Source organism: Coptis chinensis, chromosome 6, assembly GCF_015680905.1.
Source record: "Coptis chinensis isolate HL-2020 chromosome 6, ASM1568090v1, whole genome shotgun sequence".
Taxonomy (NCBI): domain Eukaryota; kingdom Viridiplantae; phylum Streptophyta; class Magnoliopsida; order Ranunculales; family Ranunculaceae; genus Coptis; species Coptis chinensis.
The window spans coordinates 86,574,732-86,593,981 of NC_141461.1; the positions used below are offsets into that span (position 1 = coordinate 86,574,732).

A 19,250-nucleotide genomic window follows, 5' to 3' on the forward strand; every position below is an offset into this window, starting at 1 on the left:
AGCCAATGTTATCAGACCCAGCCCGGAGGTCAACTCGGTGAAAGGACGGGGTCATTGGGTTAGTGGTTCAATCAGTGGGTCACTAATTGGACCAGTGGGTCATGGTCTGCCATAAATATATATACAATGTACTTGTTTAATTTTTATAGCAAAAGTTGATATTGTAGCCTAGTGGAATGTTGTTTATTAGTGATTTTGGAGGTTGAATCATAGTGAATACATAAGCTTTTGAAAGTTTACAAATAACTTGTCTTTAAAATTTTTGTAAATATATTAAAAATTAACTTCAAACACAAACACAAGAAGTGAATTGGCACATTGGCGAGCCTCTACATCGATGACTTATTGACCTATGGTTCCATCCCTCCTTCCTACTGAATTTATTTTTTAAAGTTAAAAATTTCTCATGAACCGATCCGGTTAAAACCGCCCTAATTTAACTGGTTTAATAAAAAACCGGCCGGTTTTACTGGATTAGGACTGGATTAATTGCTGAAACTATCCACTTAATAAACCAACCCGGTTTAGAGACCAGGTCACCGGTTCACCGGGTCAAACCGCTGGGCCGGGTCTGATAACACTGAAAAAAGCAATCAATTAAAAAATGAAAAGGAATGTGGAGATCCTTATCAAGAGGGAATCCATTAGCCTGCTAAGGGCATCACCAATGGAGCCTTTATATGGGCCTCTATCTTTAAATTTGAGGGACCAATGAAAAAACACCCTTCCAATGCAGCCCCTATAAGAGCCTCTATAAATACCATCCTTGAAAAGTATCTTTATATTTAAAGACAATTTTAGAGTTTTTACTTATATGTTTTACTCTATTGTCCAAGCCCGGCCCGTCACCAACGTGTTTTCACTTAGTACAACCCAGGTTCGAATCTCATCACCTACAGTTTCTAATTTATTGTTTTTAATTTTTTCAATTTCCAAGTACAAAATAAGAACAAAATGTGTTCTCAGTGAGGTTCGACCACATGACCTGCAATTCACATAGTCAAACTCAACACCACTAAACCAACTTAACATATATACATTAAATATTTCCAGGAGCTATTCTTCATTTATGAAGTTCGGCACTGTAGAACCCCTCCAACATAAGCCCTTCAAATCATTTCACTCCTCTAATCAAACCTTTAAAAGCTGATGTGGCCCTCTCTTTTGAGGGCCTGCATTGGTGATGCCCTAATTCCCATAAAGTTCTTGTTGTTCTTATCTATCGCACACGCTTTGGATTATTCTTAACCTGCAAATGTTTGTTTACAGGCGGTCACATACTAGAATGGATGCATCCAACTTACTTCTAAATCGGAAGATTATATTGTGCTTAAACTTGAAACTGCCAAAGTTTTAATTTCAGCCCTAAAATGATGAACCTGAAAATTAATCTCCAAGAATTATTGAAAAAAATAGAAAAATAAATAAACACAGAAAAAAGTGAGGACAGACAGCAACTTCTCAAACATAGTTTTTTTTGCTAAGGGTGATTGTATTAAAAAGAAAATTTTCGAAGTACAAAGAATAGATATGATTGATAGTCAATCACTATCTCAAAGCTCAGCTTACAAATCTATAGTACGTGGTGTTCATATCCTCAATTCTATGCACGAATGCAGGCCTGCCATCCCACCACTTCTTCTCTCCCTTTGCCAAGTGTGCTGCTTCTTTGGAATAGATGTCCGCACCAAAGTTAACCTCACGCCAAGTGTTAGTCACAATGATCCATTCCGCGAGCCCTTTCACTTTGTCCCAAGTTGCTCGAATCTGCCAATGTACCTGATCATTTTGAAAATATTTCACAGCCGCAGTAGAGTCAGATTCCACCCAGATATGTTTACATCCCAGTTCCACCGCTTTTGAAATGTCCTCCACTATCGCAAAACTCTCCGCTATAAAGTTAGTGGCAATGCCCAGACCTCCAATATATGCACCAATAACCTTGCCGGTACTGTCTCGAAGAAGCGTGCCCCAACCTGAAATTCCCAAATTACCTCGTGAACAGCCATCAGCGTTCACTTTAATCATGGTACTGGGAGGTGCTACCCAATAGCATTCAAGTATGCGTGGAGCCCTCCTTAGCTTTGCCGGTAACTTCCAGGCCTTCAGAACTTCCAAGTCTCTGGTGGAATTGTTCATGTGTTTCTTCGAACGGTCATATGCTCTTTTGACCGCTCCTCGAACTTCTCATACATACTCCAAAACAAAAAGTCAGAGAACAAATTGACACTTCCAAATTTACTGCAGCAACAACATTTACAAAACCTTGGCATGCTTCACCGGCATTGACTAGATTCTCTGTTATGCTCTAGCAGATAGAACTGGCATGCGTAATAGAGAATCTAGTCAACGCCGAGAACTTCTCACTTACTTTGCCACTGAGAGATAGCTTCGTGAGCTAGTCACCCATTTCAGTGCTCAGACAATTCTGCCAACGCTTTAAATCCGAATGAGAGTCAGGCAGCAACGCCAACTCCAAAGTAATAAGATGTGAAAATGTCAAAGAAGGATGTCATTGTTAATAAGACCCCATGACCCCATCACTGAAAAGAGAGAGTCAAGTATTACCTAGTGCTTTTGTTTCAGAAAAACTTCTTATCTTCCTTCAACAAGCCATGAACTTCACCTCATTTCATCAATGTAGCTTTTATACCAATCTGAGTCTTCACCCCCTTTCCGCGATGGCTACAGTGCTACACATGTACGTCTGATTCAACGTATTCCTAGGCTATGTTTATGGAAAAATAGTAATATAAGAAGAACGGAACTTGCAGCAATTATCATTGCTATGAAAGAGATTGGCAACAGGGGATCCGATCTTAAAAACAATATGACTTCGTCAATATTCGGAACTCAATCCAATCATGATGGAATGGCAATGTATAGCTTTTAATGGGTGACTTTACAAAATCATCAATAGAAAAATGTCTTTCTGAAAACAACATGTTCTACCTGAACACTGAGAGACGCACTGAGACTAATTATGTTACCTCTTTGTTGATCCCTTCAATCATCCTCAGAGAGAAGAGGCTTCCCTCTAGGTGATAAGCCTTATTATTTGTGAAAAACCAGAAAATTTCCCTTTGGTGTTCACAGTAACCGAGTTTTAGTTTGTCATGCCACACCAACATTTCTCCATTCCCTAATTATAACACTTCAAATTCTCCAATTAAAAAGGGCTTCGACTCGTCGTTACATCCCTTCTAGAGTTCTAGATACATATCCTTTAGTCCAAGATTTTTTCATTCCGTTATCCTTCATCATCCATATCTCAAGGCCGTCATGAAAACGCCCACCAATGAAACATAGATGTTCTTCAAACACCTCGAATAACACTATATCTTTAGCGTCATTATTGACAGGAGAAAATAGTGTTATACAAAATTCTTCGGTACTCACACTAAGCAAAACAATAACACGACCCAATTCTGGATTTGAATTTGCTGCCCAATAAAAATATCCATTCAGAAACAAGCTGTGGTCAAACATTAATCGACCGTAAGCAACAGATTTTATCGCTCTCCACCTGCCTGAACCAAGAGTATATACTTTAGCTTCCAAATAATGAAGTTCTGCATCGTTCTTGTGTTGTACCGCATGTAAGATTCTAACGACCTTGTACTTGTCATCTGTTAAATCAAAACCAAACCCAGAACCAACAGAATGACTGCAATATCTTGGGGATTCCGGAAGTGAAATTTCTTCCTTGCTAATAGGATTGAAAATATAGTAGAACAGGTGGTAAAACAGAGAAACTGAGGTCAAACAAAGCAAGCCATTAACTGAACCCAATAATCTGAAAGTAGACGTTAGAACGGATTCACTATATCTGAGACTGTCCGCAGTTGTTCGAAACTGCTCTGAAACAAAACCTTGGTCCTCGCCATTCAAGATGACAACACAAGGAGGCCTATTTTGAAGTGCATGGACGTACTGCATCTTAGCGAAACTAGGGTGACAGATTGCATTGCACCAGCTTTTGCATACCCAACGGAAGTTAGAAAGAGACTTTAGAGGTAGTCTTGACAAGATCTCGAGTAAAATGTCTCTTGGTAAATTTCCGCTTACACGCAGTTGCTCTTCTTCTCCTCCTTCATTCACACAATATCTTCCCACATTCAACATGGCAGTTGTCTTCTTCTCCTCCATTTACACAATATTTTGCACAGCGGACCCCCCTAAAAGAGTTGCACTGCATATGGAAAGTATTGCACAAAATGAGCTTACCTTAAATTGCTAACCCAACAGAAAAACGGATTCCTAGATTATCAAGTGGACCAGGACTCTTGACCTTTCATCTGGTCCGCCTACATCACACTTTTTTTCTTGTCCCACAATTAACAATGAATTAAAAGTGCACAGCTTGTCTTCTAGCTTTGTTGCTTAAAGTGAGCTTATCAAAAATATTTCCCTCAGCCTGATGTGATAATAATTCTGTAATACATGACTAGTTAGCAGACTATAGATGGGTTGCCTCATGCCTATCCTCCCTTGGTGGTTTATAACCTAGGTTACATGGACACGCCATATTTTGAAAAAAATCTGTGTCGGATACGTATCCACGTGTCCGTGTCGGACACATATTGCATGTAATTTACCTCAAATTTTGATATTTTGCCGTGTCCGACAATTTGTATCCATGTCCGATACAGCGTGTCAATGTAACCTAGTTTATAACTATTATAAGGATGCAACAACTTCCTAAGCAGACTCCAGAACACACGAAGTCATAAAACGAATTGAGACATCTCAGTCCAGCTTTAGAGCAAAGAAGTTCACAAGTGCAATCAAACCAATCAAGAATCTTAATTCATGTACACCAACATCTTTTAAATCCCCGGTGGCAACAACAAAACTGAGAAATTGGCATGCACTAGTTCTATCAGCTAGAGCATAACAGAGCATTTGTTCAACGCCGGCGAAGCACTGAAAACCCAGGACTAATGGAGATGATTTCTCATTTACTTTGCCACTGCGAGATGTTGTAAGCTACCACCCATTTCAGTGACAAATGGCTAAAACAATTTTTGCCAATGAGTTCAGCCCGAATGAGAGATCACAAGCAATGCGAACGCCAAGGCAAAACAGGTAGCAGTCTCTCCACCAACTCAGAGTATTAGTTATGAAGCGTGCAAAAGAGCATCCTCCTTGGGAAGAACTCTATAAATCTCAAGGGATACAGAGTAATCACAGGTCCATGTCCATCCAGTCTGTATGAGACCTGACAGTAGATCTCACAGCACCTCAGTGCCTGCTGCATTTGACAGAAAACCTTCAACAGATTTGTGTGATTGTAGCCAGTTTCCTACTCTTTTATGTTAGGATACTCTGAGTTCTTTAGCTTGTGATATATAAAAATAAAAAATAAAAAGGAGGGGGTCCTTGTAATCTATATCTTAATATTAAAGCTCCCACAAAAGGTATTTTTCGTGCTCTATTAAAATTCCACGTCATCTCCTATTAAAACGGGAATTCCCCTCATTAGAAAAAGAAATTCTAGCACTTTTAATTAAAATAGAAATCTTTCTCTTTTTAAAACGGAAATTCCTCCTCTATTGAAAAGGGAAAATCTAGCATATCTAATAAAAACGAGAATCCTTCTACTATAAAAAACGGAAATCACACTTCTAAATTAAGTCAACTACAACGGGAATCACACTTTAAAATTAAATCAACTATTAAAACGGGACCCCTCTCCCAATTAAAAAACGGGTTTTTAAAACTTAAATAAAACAATTTGTTAATTTGTTAGGAAGAATCCTTTCTCCCAATTAAAACGGATAGTTGAAAAAATTAAGTCCGGATTCAGAGAGGGTACCCGCACAAGACAACTTGTGTGGGTGCACCCAATCTCATTAGATTATCTTAGTGATTAAGATTATTTAACATGTGATTAACCCCATCTTCTTATAGTGTTACCAAAAATAGTTGTCAAAATCTTTTAATTAGGTATCTAAATCTAAACAAATCCAAACAAAATCGGAAAGAGAGGGAAGGTGCTAATTCATGTGTACTTATTGTATTCTTTTCTGCAAATGCTAATCTGTTTAGGGATGGTAAGGGCTCATGCTGAAAAGAATGCATGTATCATGTGTCTACCAAAGGGTATAACAATGAGGCCAAGAGACTGAGGTTGGTAGCAGTGTAGCACTAGCAATATCCATGGAAGATTAGTCTATGAGTGTAAGACCTGAAACTAGACAGCAACTTGGTGTGCTTTGGCGGAAGACCTAAACTAGACAATAGCACAAAATCCTCATTGATAATCTGAATTTTCTCTTCTAAAAACTATACATTGGTTAAGTTTGAATCCAAACACCACAAGAGACTAGATAATGAATTTATACATGCCCTTCGATCCGGAAAATAGAGTTGGCTGTCAACTATAACCTCAAAGTAACCAACAAAGAACATATATGCTCTGACAACAACTAACAAGAAATTCCATTTTCAAATTCGTGATGAATCGTTTATTTCAAAATTCTAACAGCACGGAATGAAGCTTATTAGTCATTAAGCAATTCATTCGCCATCTTTTTGTCCATATTTTAACTGGGCATTAATAAAATAGCAAAGATTGAAAGAGAAATTGGAGAATAGAGGAAAAACAAATTGGATGGAAGAAGATGAGTTCACAGCTGAATTAGCACCTTCTCTCTCTTTCGTATTTGTTGGGGTTTGTTTAGATTTAGATACCTAATTAAAAGATTTTGACAACTATTCTTGGTAACATAATAAAAAGACGGGGACACGTTAAATAATCTTAATCACTAAGATAATCTAACGAGACTGGGTGCGCCCACACAAGTTGCCTTGTGCGGGTACCCTCTCTGAATCTGAAGCTGGTGCGTATGCACGGGCCTACTTTCTAGTAGTAATGTTACATCTCACTTCCTAATAACAAAACAAACAAACAAAACAATTACACAAGTGATTGTCTCAAATAAGAGTCATTGAAAGAACCCATCCTCCGATAACCAAAGTTGTTTCCGGTTCCTGTGACCTCAGATACTCATAAATATTGTATGCCAACAACGATGGCAACAACACAAGTACTTAGAGAGGAAAAGGGAATTAATAAAAGATGAAGAAAAACAGGGAAATCAGGTAAAATACAAACCGAGTAAGAAGAACCGGTGACTCGGTCACATACGTCACTATTCAAGTCTGAAATTTCTGATTTTATATACAATTATGGGTCCACCATAATCGTACAATCCTATTCATTAAAAGTTAATTCACAATTTTCAGCAATATAGAGATAAAACATTCTTAGTATTATTTATTTTGTTTATTCGATACAGATCAAACATTATTGTGAATTTCTGATAAACGTCTAATCTATGAGACAAAAACAGCATATTGCGGTTCCTAAATTGTATGTTTGAATGTGTAATCAAAACGGTACAATTTGGACAAAAAGCTTACACATCTCGAAGGGTATATTGATCTAGTCATTCCAAACGTACACATGTTGCATAAAGCAAATAAATCATTTGAATAAGATTTACCACTCTGCTGAGTGTTCCCCGTCCAGTACGATCAGAATGAAGAGAAAATGAGTTGATGATAGCTGCAAAAGTTCTTCATCGGCTCCCATCTAAAGTGCCCACCAAGCACTTTTCCAATAAGAATTCATCATTCACCCAAGCATGGTACTTATCTGTCACGATTTAAGGATCAAACGATGCAACTAATTCATTTTTTTCTCATCAAATGTACTAATAATTATGGCTATGATAGGATTTTACGAAAATGTAATGTGTAAATACAAATAGCTAAAGATATATATCACTAAAGAGTTTTTCTCAAAACGTTCCTAGAGAATATGTTCTTACTGCAGACAATTCATGGATAATCATGCCGAGTTTTTGGCAAAACTTCGACAAAATTGTTAATACAAATTGCTTAGCAAATTTTCAATAGAGCAATTACTACGTATTAAACTAGAAATTGCAGACAATTCGTGGATAGTCATTCTGAGATTTTCAAAAATTTAGACAAAGTATTATAATACAAATTTCTAATCAAACTCTCAAAAGCAAGAGAGTACTCACGGTTATACAAGTAACATCATTTTAATATAGAAATTTCTTCAGACATAAGCGAAACAGGAGATACTGCTATACAAGGTTTTGTTTCATATAGTTTATTTTTTGTTTAGAGTGATATGTGGTATAAGGATTTAAAAAAAAAAACAATGACAAATAAACAAGTCCATTAAAGGATACTGAATAGCAATGTGCAATCTTTGCCAGCCGCCTTCATTAGCATATCGACACCTGACACAAGAGGGGATTCAGTTTGTGAAAATATACATGCATGTGATCAACACTATTAAACCCATGAAAACATCATTTAGCAACTCCAAGAAGATGACACCTTGTCCTTTGATGTAATAGATGTATTTTTGAAGATATTAAATTACTAATCAATAACAGGGTAAAAATCATTCCATCCATCCTTCTTTCTGTGAACAGAATTTGATATAGAATGAAACATCAAAATCATTACTTAAATTAATTAATTAATAGGATTCAATCCCTCACGCCACTGTCAGATATATTTCTATAACCAGGTAATCATTTTTCCCATATCTTCGGAAAGTGTTTACCTGTGTACTATGTGTGTACCTAATAACACTTTTGGATAACAAAGCATTTGAGTGCATCTTTTTAGGTAAAGCCCTCCCACAAAGAGTGATACAAATCTCACTAGCCTACTGCCTGAAAATACATTACATATTTAACGTCATCTTTTGCAAGTCTCCTGCACTTTAGTTACTCAACCCTAACTCTCTTCAGGGGAAGGTTCAGTTGGAAAGATCTCTTACAATGTTCCTTACCAGCATGACTTGTTTTAGATGTTTCTGATACTAGTAAAGTAGTACTAACACAGATACTGACAGCTGTTAAAGTTTCAAGATGTGTACATGGCAGCACAAACTAGAGAAAAATGACCACTGACACTGCTCCTGACCTACGTACCTTACGGTTAAGGCAACCCTGGACAACGGTAGCAGCACTGGCAGATGTGTAGAGTTCAAGATCTATACGAGACAGCATTGACTAGAGAAAATGGCAACTGAAGATGCTCCATATGGGGAACCTTTCTAATTCAGATAATCTTGGTGACCTTCCTACAACTTTATATCCTAACCAACCTATTCCCCAAGCGAAGATTGTGTATGTACTCAACATGTTGTTGCTTGTTTCTTATATTTTGTTAACCCAAGTCCGCCATAGAAGAAATTTGTTACTTGCCATTTTGGCTTTCAGCATGATTCTCTCTATTAACTGTTTGTCTCTTTCTCATATAATCTCTGAGTTGCTGAGTAATACACATCACGCACACACATACATAGTCATTGGTTAACTTCTGTGTTTTGTTGCTTCTCTTACTCATATTTAAGTTGAGCCTTATAGTACCAAGGAGGGGAGAAGCTCCGTTCGAACTAGGGATTTAGAGAAGCAAACATGAAATGAAGTATCATACCCAGTGTCATGAAGGTTGTGAGTTTTTTTATACAAAATGAAAAGCTAATCAGCGACATGGCTACATAGGCTACCAAAGACTGTTTCCAAATACGCTTTGGCACCACTGGCATGCAGCTTTGGATGCTGGAGAACTGTTAACAGTGGAGTAACAGATTGCATCACCAAATGAAAGTCCAAGAGCTCTAGGCTAGCAATAAAAATATATGTCCCTATGAATTGGGGACTCAACATACAAGTACTTCGGAAAGGATTCAATTGATGGTCTTTTTTCATAAGACTGCTATAGTAAATCTCCAGATTATCTAATCCCTTACTGGTTGTCAATATCTAAAAGAAATGGCACTATGACAGTTTCACACTTTCACTGATTAAAAGAAAACAATATAAAAGAATTACGTGGAGAATGTCTCCATAAAGAGATTCCCAAAAAAAAATCAAGGCCCTCTCTATAAAGAAAACGGATATTAGATGATGCAAAAGACACAAAGGCAAACTTATATCATACCTCCAGGATGAAATTTCATGTAAGGTGTTATGTTGTACACACGACCTTTCAAAACAGTCCAGATAGAATCTTCTGTTTTGTGTTGTTTAACTTCATCGATGGAAATAAGCCTTTTAGTTGATGCTCCCTTTAATCCTGAACAAAGTAACTTTATTTGAGTAGCAATCATTAACTGGCTAAAGCTGGAATACACAGGTACAATGATGACCTAAAAATAGCAATTATAAAATCCCTGCTGTGGCTGTAGTTTATAACTTTATAAGTAGCCTTAAATCTACTTGTTTCATATTGTTTTTATTATTTAATCCGATGGCTATTCGGTAAGACTATAACAGAAAGTAATACAGGTAACTTTCTGTTTCACTCTGAAAACCAATCAATCAACAACTACAGGTCATCTGGAATACCAAATAAAATAAAATAACAAATCATTTTTCTGGAGAAGTACCTGCAAGGTCAGGATGAGTGCGCGTTAGCTTTAACCAGTCCATTTGGCTATACCCTTTCTCAAACGGCACCTTAGCTCGAACTTTATCAGGTGGTGCTACTGCTTGTTTAGACAATGAAGTTTTCTCTAACGATTTACCCTTCCACAACAAAGTGTCAGCCTGATTTGTATAATTATTATCTGTTGTTATACTTATACCACTCATGTTTTCCACAATCTGTCCTTCCAAACTTTCTTGATCAGAAGGCAAATCAACCTAATAATAATAATAAATCAGTTGGCATGAATAAATAAATAATTTCATCAGAAACAAAAGTAGAGGAGCTCACCTTACAAAATGTGAAGTCATTGTCATTGTCCATTTAAAAAAAAATTATAATTGTGGGAGAGAAATATGTTTCGAACAAAAAGTGGAGCAAGCCAAGGTATGAATAATGTGATGGTCCAACTTTAGTGGCGGAATGAATTAGGTCACGTGGCATATTCTTTCAAGTGACAGTAGCGAATTTTTTTTGGTATTCTTTGGAATTTATGTTTACAAGAAATTGGTCAAGATTTACATTAAAAACACTAGTATAAGTGCACGTGATCCGCACATGTAAGTATTATGAACATGTGTTGTTCATTGAATCAGGTGTTCAATGTTGTTAAGTTTGTCTGCTGGGTGTGGGGATAGATCTCTTGGACTTTTTCAGTCATGTTTCGTCCCTTTCAGAAACAAATACTGCCAAGCAACACAGAGCTTCCGGAGTTCACATTGTTATCAGGTTAATCGGTCTCAAATACTCTGAACAAATTGGGGTTTGTCTTAAAGTTTAGACAAAGGGGGTCTCTGAAGGAAGGTTGTTTTAAGCTGAAAAAACCGTATGTAGATATAGAATTAAGAATTATTGATGATATAAATGCCTTCAGTCATTGGCAATAGAGTGAAATAAGTAGTATGTTTGACACGTTACAATTAATTTAAGGAAATATGTTGCAATATTTGGTTTGAAGAAGAGGATGCATACCTAGTTGCATCCGAATTGGAATCCAAATTCAAATCAGGAAGTTTGAACTTTGTTACTCACCTCTGAATTCGTATCCTACAGATGTATTAAATAGTATCCTCCGAGAGAAAAAAAAAAAAAAAAAATTCCAAATGTGTGGTCCTCAACCGCTTTGGACGCACTTTAGTTCTAAGCGTAAGGACCGAAGTCTTTTCCGTATCCGAATCCGATATCCAATATCCGCTTGAATAAATAATAAATAGTCCAAGTAAAGCCCAATAGATAGATAGATTTATTTAATATTAGGGCAATAATTCATTTTAGACATAGGCCATAATAAAGTCGTTTAATTCATTTAATTGTGGTCTAGTCAAATCTTTTTTATGAAATGTTTATTGGAATGATAAAATTCGTATTAACCGAATTATTATTTATATGATACTATGTACAAATGTATGTAGAGTTTGTAGTGAAAACGAACAGCGTGTCTAGGCAAAGAAATGTACAAACAACGTTAAAAGCCCTAAGTCTTCTAATTATGTATGTATTTTACGAAAGCCTAATCTTTGGGTCGTAGTCATGTGCTTGGTCAGAGTAGTTTATAGTGAAAACAAACAACGTATCCAACACCCAAACTTTGGCCAATAGTTGCGTCTTTGGTCAGAATGTTATTTATTAAGAACTTGTTGTTCATGTATAAATTTGCACTGGAGTTTATAGTGAAAATGAATAGTGTATCCAGTAAAAAAAAATGTACAAAGAACGTCAAAAGAAAACAATCTTTAAATTATGTATGTATTTTACAAAAAGCCCAAATTGGGGCCTATATAGTCCATTAATTTGTTGAATTTTTTAAATTGTTTGGGCCTTATTGTTTATTTTAAAAAAAAAACCCCAAGTAAAGCCCATTAGATAGAGTTATTTTCTTAGTTGACCATACACGATGTAAACAATAGTAGGGTATCGACACTTGTTGTTAATTTAATGAGTTGTTAAATTTTTCATGAATTTTGACTGCAATGCATGTGTGTGGTTAATAATCATAGAAATTAATATCATTGTTGGGAGTTTGATCCCTGATCTCCTTAAGACTCTGACCTGATAATTTCAACTCCGACAATCTCACAATCTTGTAAAGAGCCAGGACTCTTTTTGCCCATTCCATTAAACTGATTCAAAACCGAACTGTGAACTTCCTGCATTGTCGCTAATATCCTTGACCAAAGAAGGTTTAGTCAGTCACTATCTCGATCTCGCTCAGGTACTGTTTTTCATCTACTCTAGTGAAACAACCTAAATATATGTATGTATGTTGCTATATGATATATTGAATGTACTATTTTGTTTTTTTCAGGTTATCTTGGAATTTTATAAAAATGGAAGTGTAAGTTGACTTATTTTTTTATTAGTATCGGTTCTTTTTTTATGTTTAAATGTTTATTTTTTTTATGATTACTAATTTCTTTGTCTATTTGTTTTTTTTTTTTTTAATGTTTTGTAGAGATTGTTCATGTAAATTTCGATTTTTTTTGTTTTCCAAAAGACAAATGTTTAGCGGAAACGTATGTTAATATAATTATGAGTGCATTACTTTTTTGTTTTTTTTTTAATATTTGATTAAAAAAATCAAGCAGAAGAGGTGTTGTATATATACACCGTGGTGTATGTAATGTTTATGCAAATAGTAAAACTCAAAAGTCAGTTCTAAGGATGAGGAACATATTAGATGAGTAAGTTTTTTTAATTTATTTTTTTTGGAATTTAATTACTCATAATGTTATTAATTTGATGTTTTTTTTATTTTTTGTAAAGTATTCGTGTTCGTTCGTATGCTATAAAGATGTTATGAGAAAATAATGAAGTGGATAATTTATTTGAGTATTATAAGAAAAACTTTGAAGGATTAACTTTCTTGAACTGTATGAAATTTTTGGTTGAAGTTCTTACGAAGTATATTAATTTGGATGAATCTGATGAAGAGGTTGTTTGTGCTCGTCTTAAAACGAAGAGCATTCAAGAACTTTATGATGAAGGAACTTCAAGCGGTCGGAATGTGGATGCTAAAAAAAGTCAGAGAATAATTTAGCAGTCAAAGTTGTTGATAGGTAAATTTTTTTATCATATATGATTTCATACATGTGATTTACTGTAGGGGGAAGGTTTTGATTTCAATAAAGTTTTATTGAATATGCTACAATACTATTTAATATGTTTACTAAACATTGTGTCAGATTGTCTAACAAAATATTGTATGGGTTATTTTTTTGAATTTCAAATTGTTTAGTTTAATTTGACATTTAAAACCCTTGGGATTTCTAGTTAAGCTATTTTACTTTACTTGCTTTGGTTCATGGCATGGTGTGAACTCAATATTGTATGTTGCTTTTTTAGAAAAGCCATTTTCACTTCTCTAGAGTTCACTTGCAGCTTATTAGTTCAATTGCGAGGATATATTAAAGCCTGAAGTGTTTCATGAAAGTTCTTTTAAAGCACAAATTTAGAAAATACAATCTTTTGAGTGAAAGATCTTTTCATGAGGGGAGAAGAAAAGGTTTTGGACAATCTTTTATATATTTAATTAAAAAACTTTAGTGTGGAATTTAATTATGTATAATGCGGTTAATTTATTAATATATTTATTTGCTAAGTGACTGTGTTGGTTGTAATGCTATATTGAGGGTTTGCGGAAGAAGTGAAGTGGAGAATGTATATGATTATTATAAGAATACGTTTGAAAGAATAACTGTATTAGAGTGTATGGAATATTTAGTGGAAGTGCTCAACAATTGTATGAGATATATAGATGTGGAGAAAAAGGAAATTGTTGAAGAAGATGTTGATTATAAAGTTAAAACGAAGACCATTAAAGAACTTTAGAATGAAGCAAGTTCGAGTGCTCAGGTTGGTAAGGCTAATAAAAGATAAATAAGAGTTTAACATTAAAAGTTATTTATATATAGGTATGTATTTTTTTAGCGCAAGTTATTTTCTAGATGATGGATTTGAGTAGAGTTAGCTCCTATCTAATCGTTGGCTAAATTGAATATGTGATGTTTGATATGACAGGTTGAGCACTGAAGCTGCAGCAGGTTCAATATGGCATCTAGCTAATGGAAGTATAGTAGGAGCAAGGTTTAAGAAATGTTTAGTAGGAGTAATCTGTAACTTGATGTTCTGAAGTTGGTGGTTTGTTAGGTTTAAAAGTTGAGGTCAGTTTTGTTGTGTTTGGAAGCACCTATTGCCACTTGATTTGTATTTTTCAAATGTAATATGGCGGTATTGGAAAGTTTGGCCCCAACTGTTGAGGATAGCAAGTTTGTGTGTCAAGTGAGGTAGTCATTGTTTAGGTAATGGTAATGATGTTGCAATATTTCTTGTCAGTTTGGCTGTTAAGAACTCCTTGACCACTCTGTATATTTGGGCTCTAATGAGAGTTGCTATTTATTAAGGGATTGTTTAACCAGGTACTATTGTAACATGAATTATTTATGGACATATGCTGACATTGATTGGGATCTTTTATTGAAGGCGTAGGGCTTATTGATGCACATATGATGACATTGATTGGGTTATTTAATTGAAGGCGTAGAACTTTTGCATGCATTGATAACAGCTGTTAGTCGAAACTCGTATGTATCATTATTTGATTGTACCTTGACAAAACCAAACTTGATCTTATTGATAAACCATTGGAAGCGACAGACTATACTTGTGATCAATGAGTTTAAAAATAGTTGGTTCATCCTTGGTCCTTCTTAGCTTAATGGACGTATATGGTAATTTTTAGGGTGTGTATTTGAAGTTGAGATAAAGATTTAAGTATGCTGGGTTTAATTAGTGAGGTGAGTGTTGGTATAAAATTGTTAGTAAATGTGTTATGAAATAACAATGTAAATTAAAGAAAGAATGTCCTCATCAAGGGGAATATTAGATCAATATTAATGGATTAATTGATTCTTGATGAACGCATATTTTGTGAGAATTTTTATGATGGTGTTTTTCAGTGAAACGTTGTGTTTTCTTACATTGTTCATAAACTAGTTATAGTTTTTTAGCTTATATATGATTTGTATATTTTAATTTTAGTAGTTCATTAGCAAACATATATTAAAAGAAAAGACTGAACTCAAATAAAATTAAAGTTATGGGGACTTTAATTTAAAGAAAATACTTAACTCAATAGCCCGGTCGTTTGTATATCGTCAAATTCGTTTCAAGTTAGTGTTGTGGATGATATACGGGTTTTTTTTTATATGATCGACCGGGCTTTTGAAGTTAAAGTCTGATATTGTGGGTCTTATTAGGAAATGGATCTTAAGTCTTAAATAGATATTGGGGCTTTGTACAGAATTGTCCAAGTCCAATTATTTTGATTAGTTCTGCCACGTTATGCGAGATTCAGAATTCACTCAACATTTGTTTCTCTGCGCGATGAAAGGTAAAACATTTGTAAACATTTGATTAAAAAAAAATCGGTGGTATTTTCATCCAAATGATATTGTTATATATTAAAGAGAACGCTGGAAAGTAAATAGGATTGCTCTTGTGTTTTTGTTTACTTGCTATATCTTATAAAGTTTAAAATGTCTGATTCAGATCTCTTGATTAGTAGTGATGACGATTTTTGGGTGGTATAAATGAACCAATTAAGATTAGTAGTGGTGAATATTCAAGCAGTAGTCAATATTCATTAAATACTTAACTTAGTTATGAGAATTGGTTTACGATTGTAAATTTAATAAACAGTTTAGTTTTTTTTTTTTTTTTGTTTTGTAGTGCTTTCATAAAAGTATACATAGTTGTTGATGATGTGTATTTTTTTTTAACAACTGCTTGAGGAAAGTGTAATATCACTTCAAAAGAAGAATGAATCTAATACTCATGAAAGGTCAAGTTTTACATATTGACGAATTTAATGTTGTTAGTAGCATTTGTTTTTTTTATTAACTTGTTTGGTTTTTTTTTTCCTCATTTTTTGCGTTTAGATTATCCGAAGGTGGTTCAAGTAAATCAAAAGTGGGTGAGATTAAAAAGAAGCGTTTAAGTGGAGTTGGGGTAGGTTCGAAGAAAAGTAAGAAGAAAAAGCAGGGTTATGGATTTCATTCATCCATGGGTAAAATGAAAATGGTTGTTTTAGTTTTAAGTGCGCCGACTATCGATATCAAAGTACGTCGTCATATTCATTTACATTTTGGGTTTAATTGTATAATACTTAATTGTTACTTTAATTAAAAAAATCTTGTAATAATCATTTTTTTGTTTGTTTAATCATTTGTTGTAGGATTCTTTTGAGAAGGATACCCGCGGCTATGAAAAATTATGGTCTAATAATACTTATGGGCTGAAAAAGTAATTGGTTTTTTATTTTAAAGTTTGTTTTTTTTTTTTTTAAATTTATAAATATTTTTTTTTCCTTGTTGTTGTTCTAGATATGGGGAAGGCTCTGGAAGAAAATAGAAAGTGGGTTAAAGCTCTAAGTTGGAGTTTAAGCCTCTTGAAGAAGGACTATGCTTAAAAAGAGTTGTTTAAGTTATGAGTATAAAGAATATATTAACCTGTTGATGTTAAGAGTTTGAGGAGTGTTTTTAAAAAGGTGGAAATGTTGATATTATATGTCTTGTCTAGGAGAGGGGAAGTATTAGATGTAGTAATGGTTTATATGGAAGAGTGTTTGACACTTGGTAGTCTGATGCAATCATGAATATAATAGGGTTAACTAGTATTACCCCCCTAGATGAGCCAATTAGATTTTCCCCTACTAGATGAGAAATTAGGGTCTCCCCACAATACAAAAAAAAAAAGTCAAAGTAGGTCAATCAATTTTTTTTTTGTGTATTTAGGGGGGGAGACCCTAATTTCCCATCTAGTGGGGGGGAAATCCTAATTGGCTCATCTAGTGGGGGGGTAATACTAGTTCACCCAATATAATATAAGTGTTAACCAATAATCAACAATATTGATATCGAATTTAATGTGTAAGTATGTATTCACAAAGCAAACTTATTATTAAGGAGGTGAAAGGTGGGGGCTTACTTAAGTAAGGTACATAGATTATTAATTTAGTCGGGTTCAAGACAAAGAAGGCGGTTTTAGCTAATTGTAATTTGAAGTTAAGTTTGTTTATAATGTAGTATGTTGACTACAGTGCGTAAAAAAAAATTAAGCACAAATTATGATTAGTATATATATTAAAAAGGAGCAAGTTGATTATGTCTCGGAAAATGTCGACCATGTAATGTAAAGGGACTGATAAAAAAAACATATAATAATATTAAACACAATATTTAATAATTAATATAATGAAGTGAAAAGGTATATATTACATCTCAGATAGTAGAGAGAAAAGCAGCTTAACAAACTATATTAACAATACACATTGAATTTTTTGTTAGTAGCTTGACTGAGATCATATTTGCTTGATTAAGTTCTTGTAATCCTATTTGCTTGATGAAGCTCTTGTAAGAGGACATATTTTTGTAACAGTTAAGAAGCTATTTTTGTGTTGCCTGTTGAACTTGTCTATTTTTAGATGAAAAATAGCTTTATATCCAATGAGATTTTGAAAGAGCTCCAGTAGTATTTCAGTACCATTGTCATGTATACAATTATTGTAGACATTAAGTCAATGTAAATGCAAAAATGTTTAAATTTCGAGAAACAATTGTAGCTTTGTACTTGTGATTCAATTATATGTAGCTCATTTTTCAGTTTTATGTAGAAGTGTAACAGCTTCCCGGAATGCGACAACTCGTGCTTTTGAAGTTTCGTCGATAATTTCCATTCTCAAATGGTACCTGAGCATTTGAAAATGTTTAGTATGTATAAACCATAAAATATCTGATGTTAACTATGTATAATTATATTACTTTTTTTCTGTTTCAATAGCTCCGTGCGTTGGGCATTTGTAAATATTGCCAGTCTTAGTAATTGATTTGGGGCAACTTATACATCCAACATAAAACCATCCATCATCGTAAAGTATAGTAGAGATGGTTGCTTCACATTTGAATTGAGTAACCTACATATAATATCGTTAGCAATGTACAAAAACCATAATATAGACAAAATATATGTATATATATTTTTTGATTACCTGTAACGGAATATCATTGAGTGACTCAAGAATATCAGATAGAGTAGTGAGTTCCTAGGACGATGTACCTTCAACTGATTGGGATAGTTATTGAGGATATTGTACTTGCAATTGTTGAGGTTCTTTTTGAATTGGACTATATAACAAAAGACAATTTCATTATTAAAATGTTAAGTTGCAAACATTTATTTAACTTAAATCTAATTTTGCTTTAGCAATGATACCTATTTTTAATAATCGCAACTTCTTGAATGTCTAAATTAAGGTATAATTTTGTTGCTGATGTAGAGGATAACACATATTCACCTGTCGTATATAAAAGATGATATTATTTTTTAACAGATTGTACAAAATATATTATGATATGTAAAGTAGATGCATAAAATAATAATAATTTTATTATACATGACAATACCATCATCATATTTAAGAGTTGTAGAGGCAACAGTGAGAATCGATTTATTTGAATTTTTCTAAATTTGTGGCGATCGAGTTGTTTGGCTACACTGCCCCAAAGAGTAACTTTTAACAGATAGCCCCTACATGTAGAAACTTTGTTATTATATGAATTTAGAAAACACAAGTGGAAATTTGTTAGTAATATTAGTATTATTAGTTAACTTACTCTTCATTTAGGAGTTCAATTTCTTTGATTACGGTATCACGCCCGTTATTTTTCTTGATCGATCTTGCTTGATTCCACGTGTAGATTCGTCCA

General features: G+C 34.2%; 2 protein-coding genes across 3 annotated transcripts; both read right to left on the reverse strand.

The window, feature by feature from the left end:
• Nucleotides 1-1,477: 1,477 nt before the first annotated feature.
• Nucleotides 1,478-7,652, reverse strand: LOC147495092 (F-box protein At3g07870-like). Its single transcript, XM_086569592.1, has 2 exons — nucleotides 7,512-7,652; nucleotides 1,478-4,192 (listed from the first exon to the last, which is right to left on the reverse strand). Exon 2 carries the CDS (start codon nucleotides 4,147-4,149, stop codon nucleotides 3,193-3,195), a length of 957 nt encoding a protein of 318 aa, XP_086425718.1. The 5' UTR covers nucleotides 4,150-4,192; nucleotides 7,512-7,652; the 3' UTR covers nucleotides 1,478-3,192.
• On the reverse strand, nucleotides 7,257-11,661 carry LOC147495093 (cytochrome b5 domain-containing protein RLF-like). 2 transcript variants are annotated; one of them, XM_086569594.1, is made up of 5 exons: nucleotides 11,461-11,661; nucleotides 10,451-10,706; nucleotides 10,003-10,137; nucleotides 8,232-8,282; nucleotides 7,257-7,663 (listed from the first exon to the last, which is right to left on the reverse strand). In XM_086569594.1, the coding sequence occupies exons 2-5, from the start codon at nucleotides 10,653-10,655 to the stop codon at nucleotides 7,587-7,589; spliced, it is 468 nt and encodes a 155-aa protein (XP_086425720.1). In that variant the 5' UTR covers nucleotides 10,656-10,706; nucleotides 11,461-11,661; the 3' UTR covers nucleotides 7,257-7,586. The 2 variants fall into 2 exon arrangements, with proteins under 2 accessions (XP_086425720.1, XP_086425719.1); XM_086569593.1 differs by lacking the exon at nucleotides 11,461-11,661 and adding an exon at nucleotides 10,780-10,987.
• Nucleotides 11,662-19,250: the final 7,589 nt, after the last annotated feature.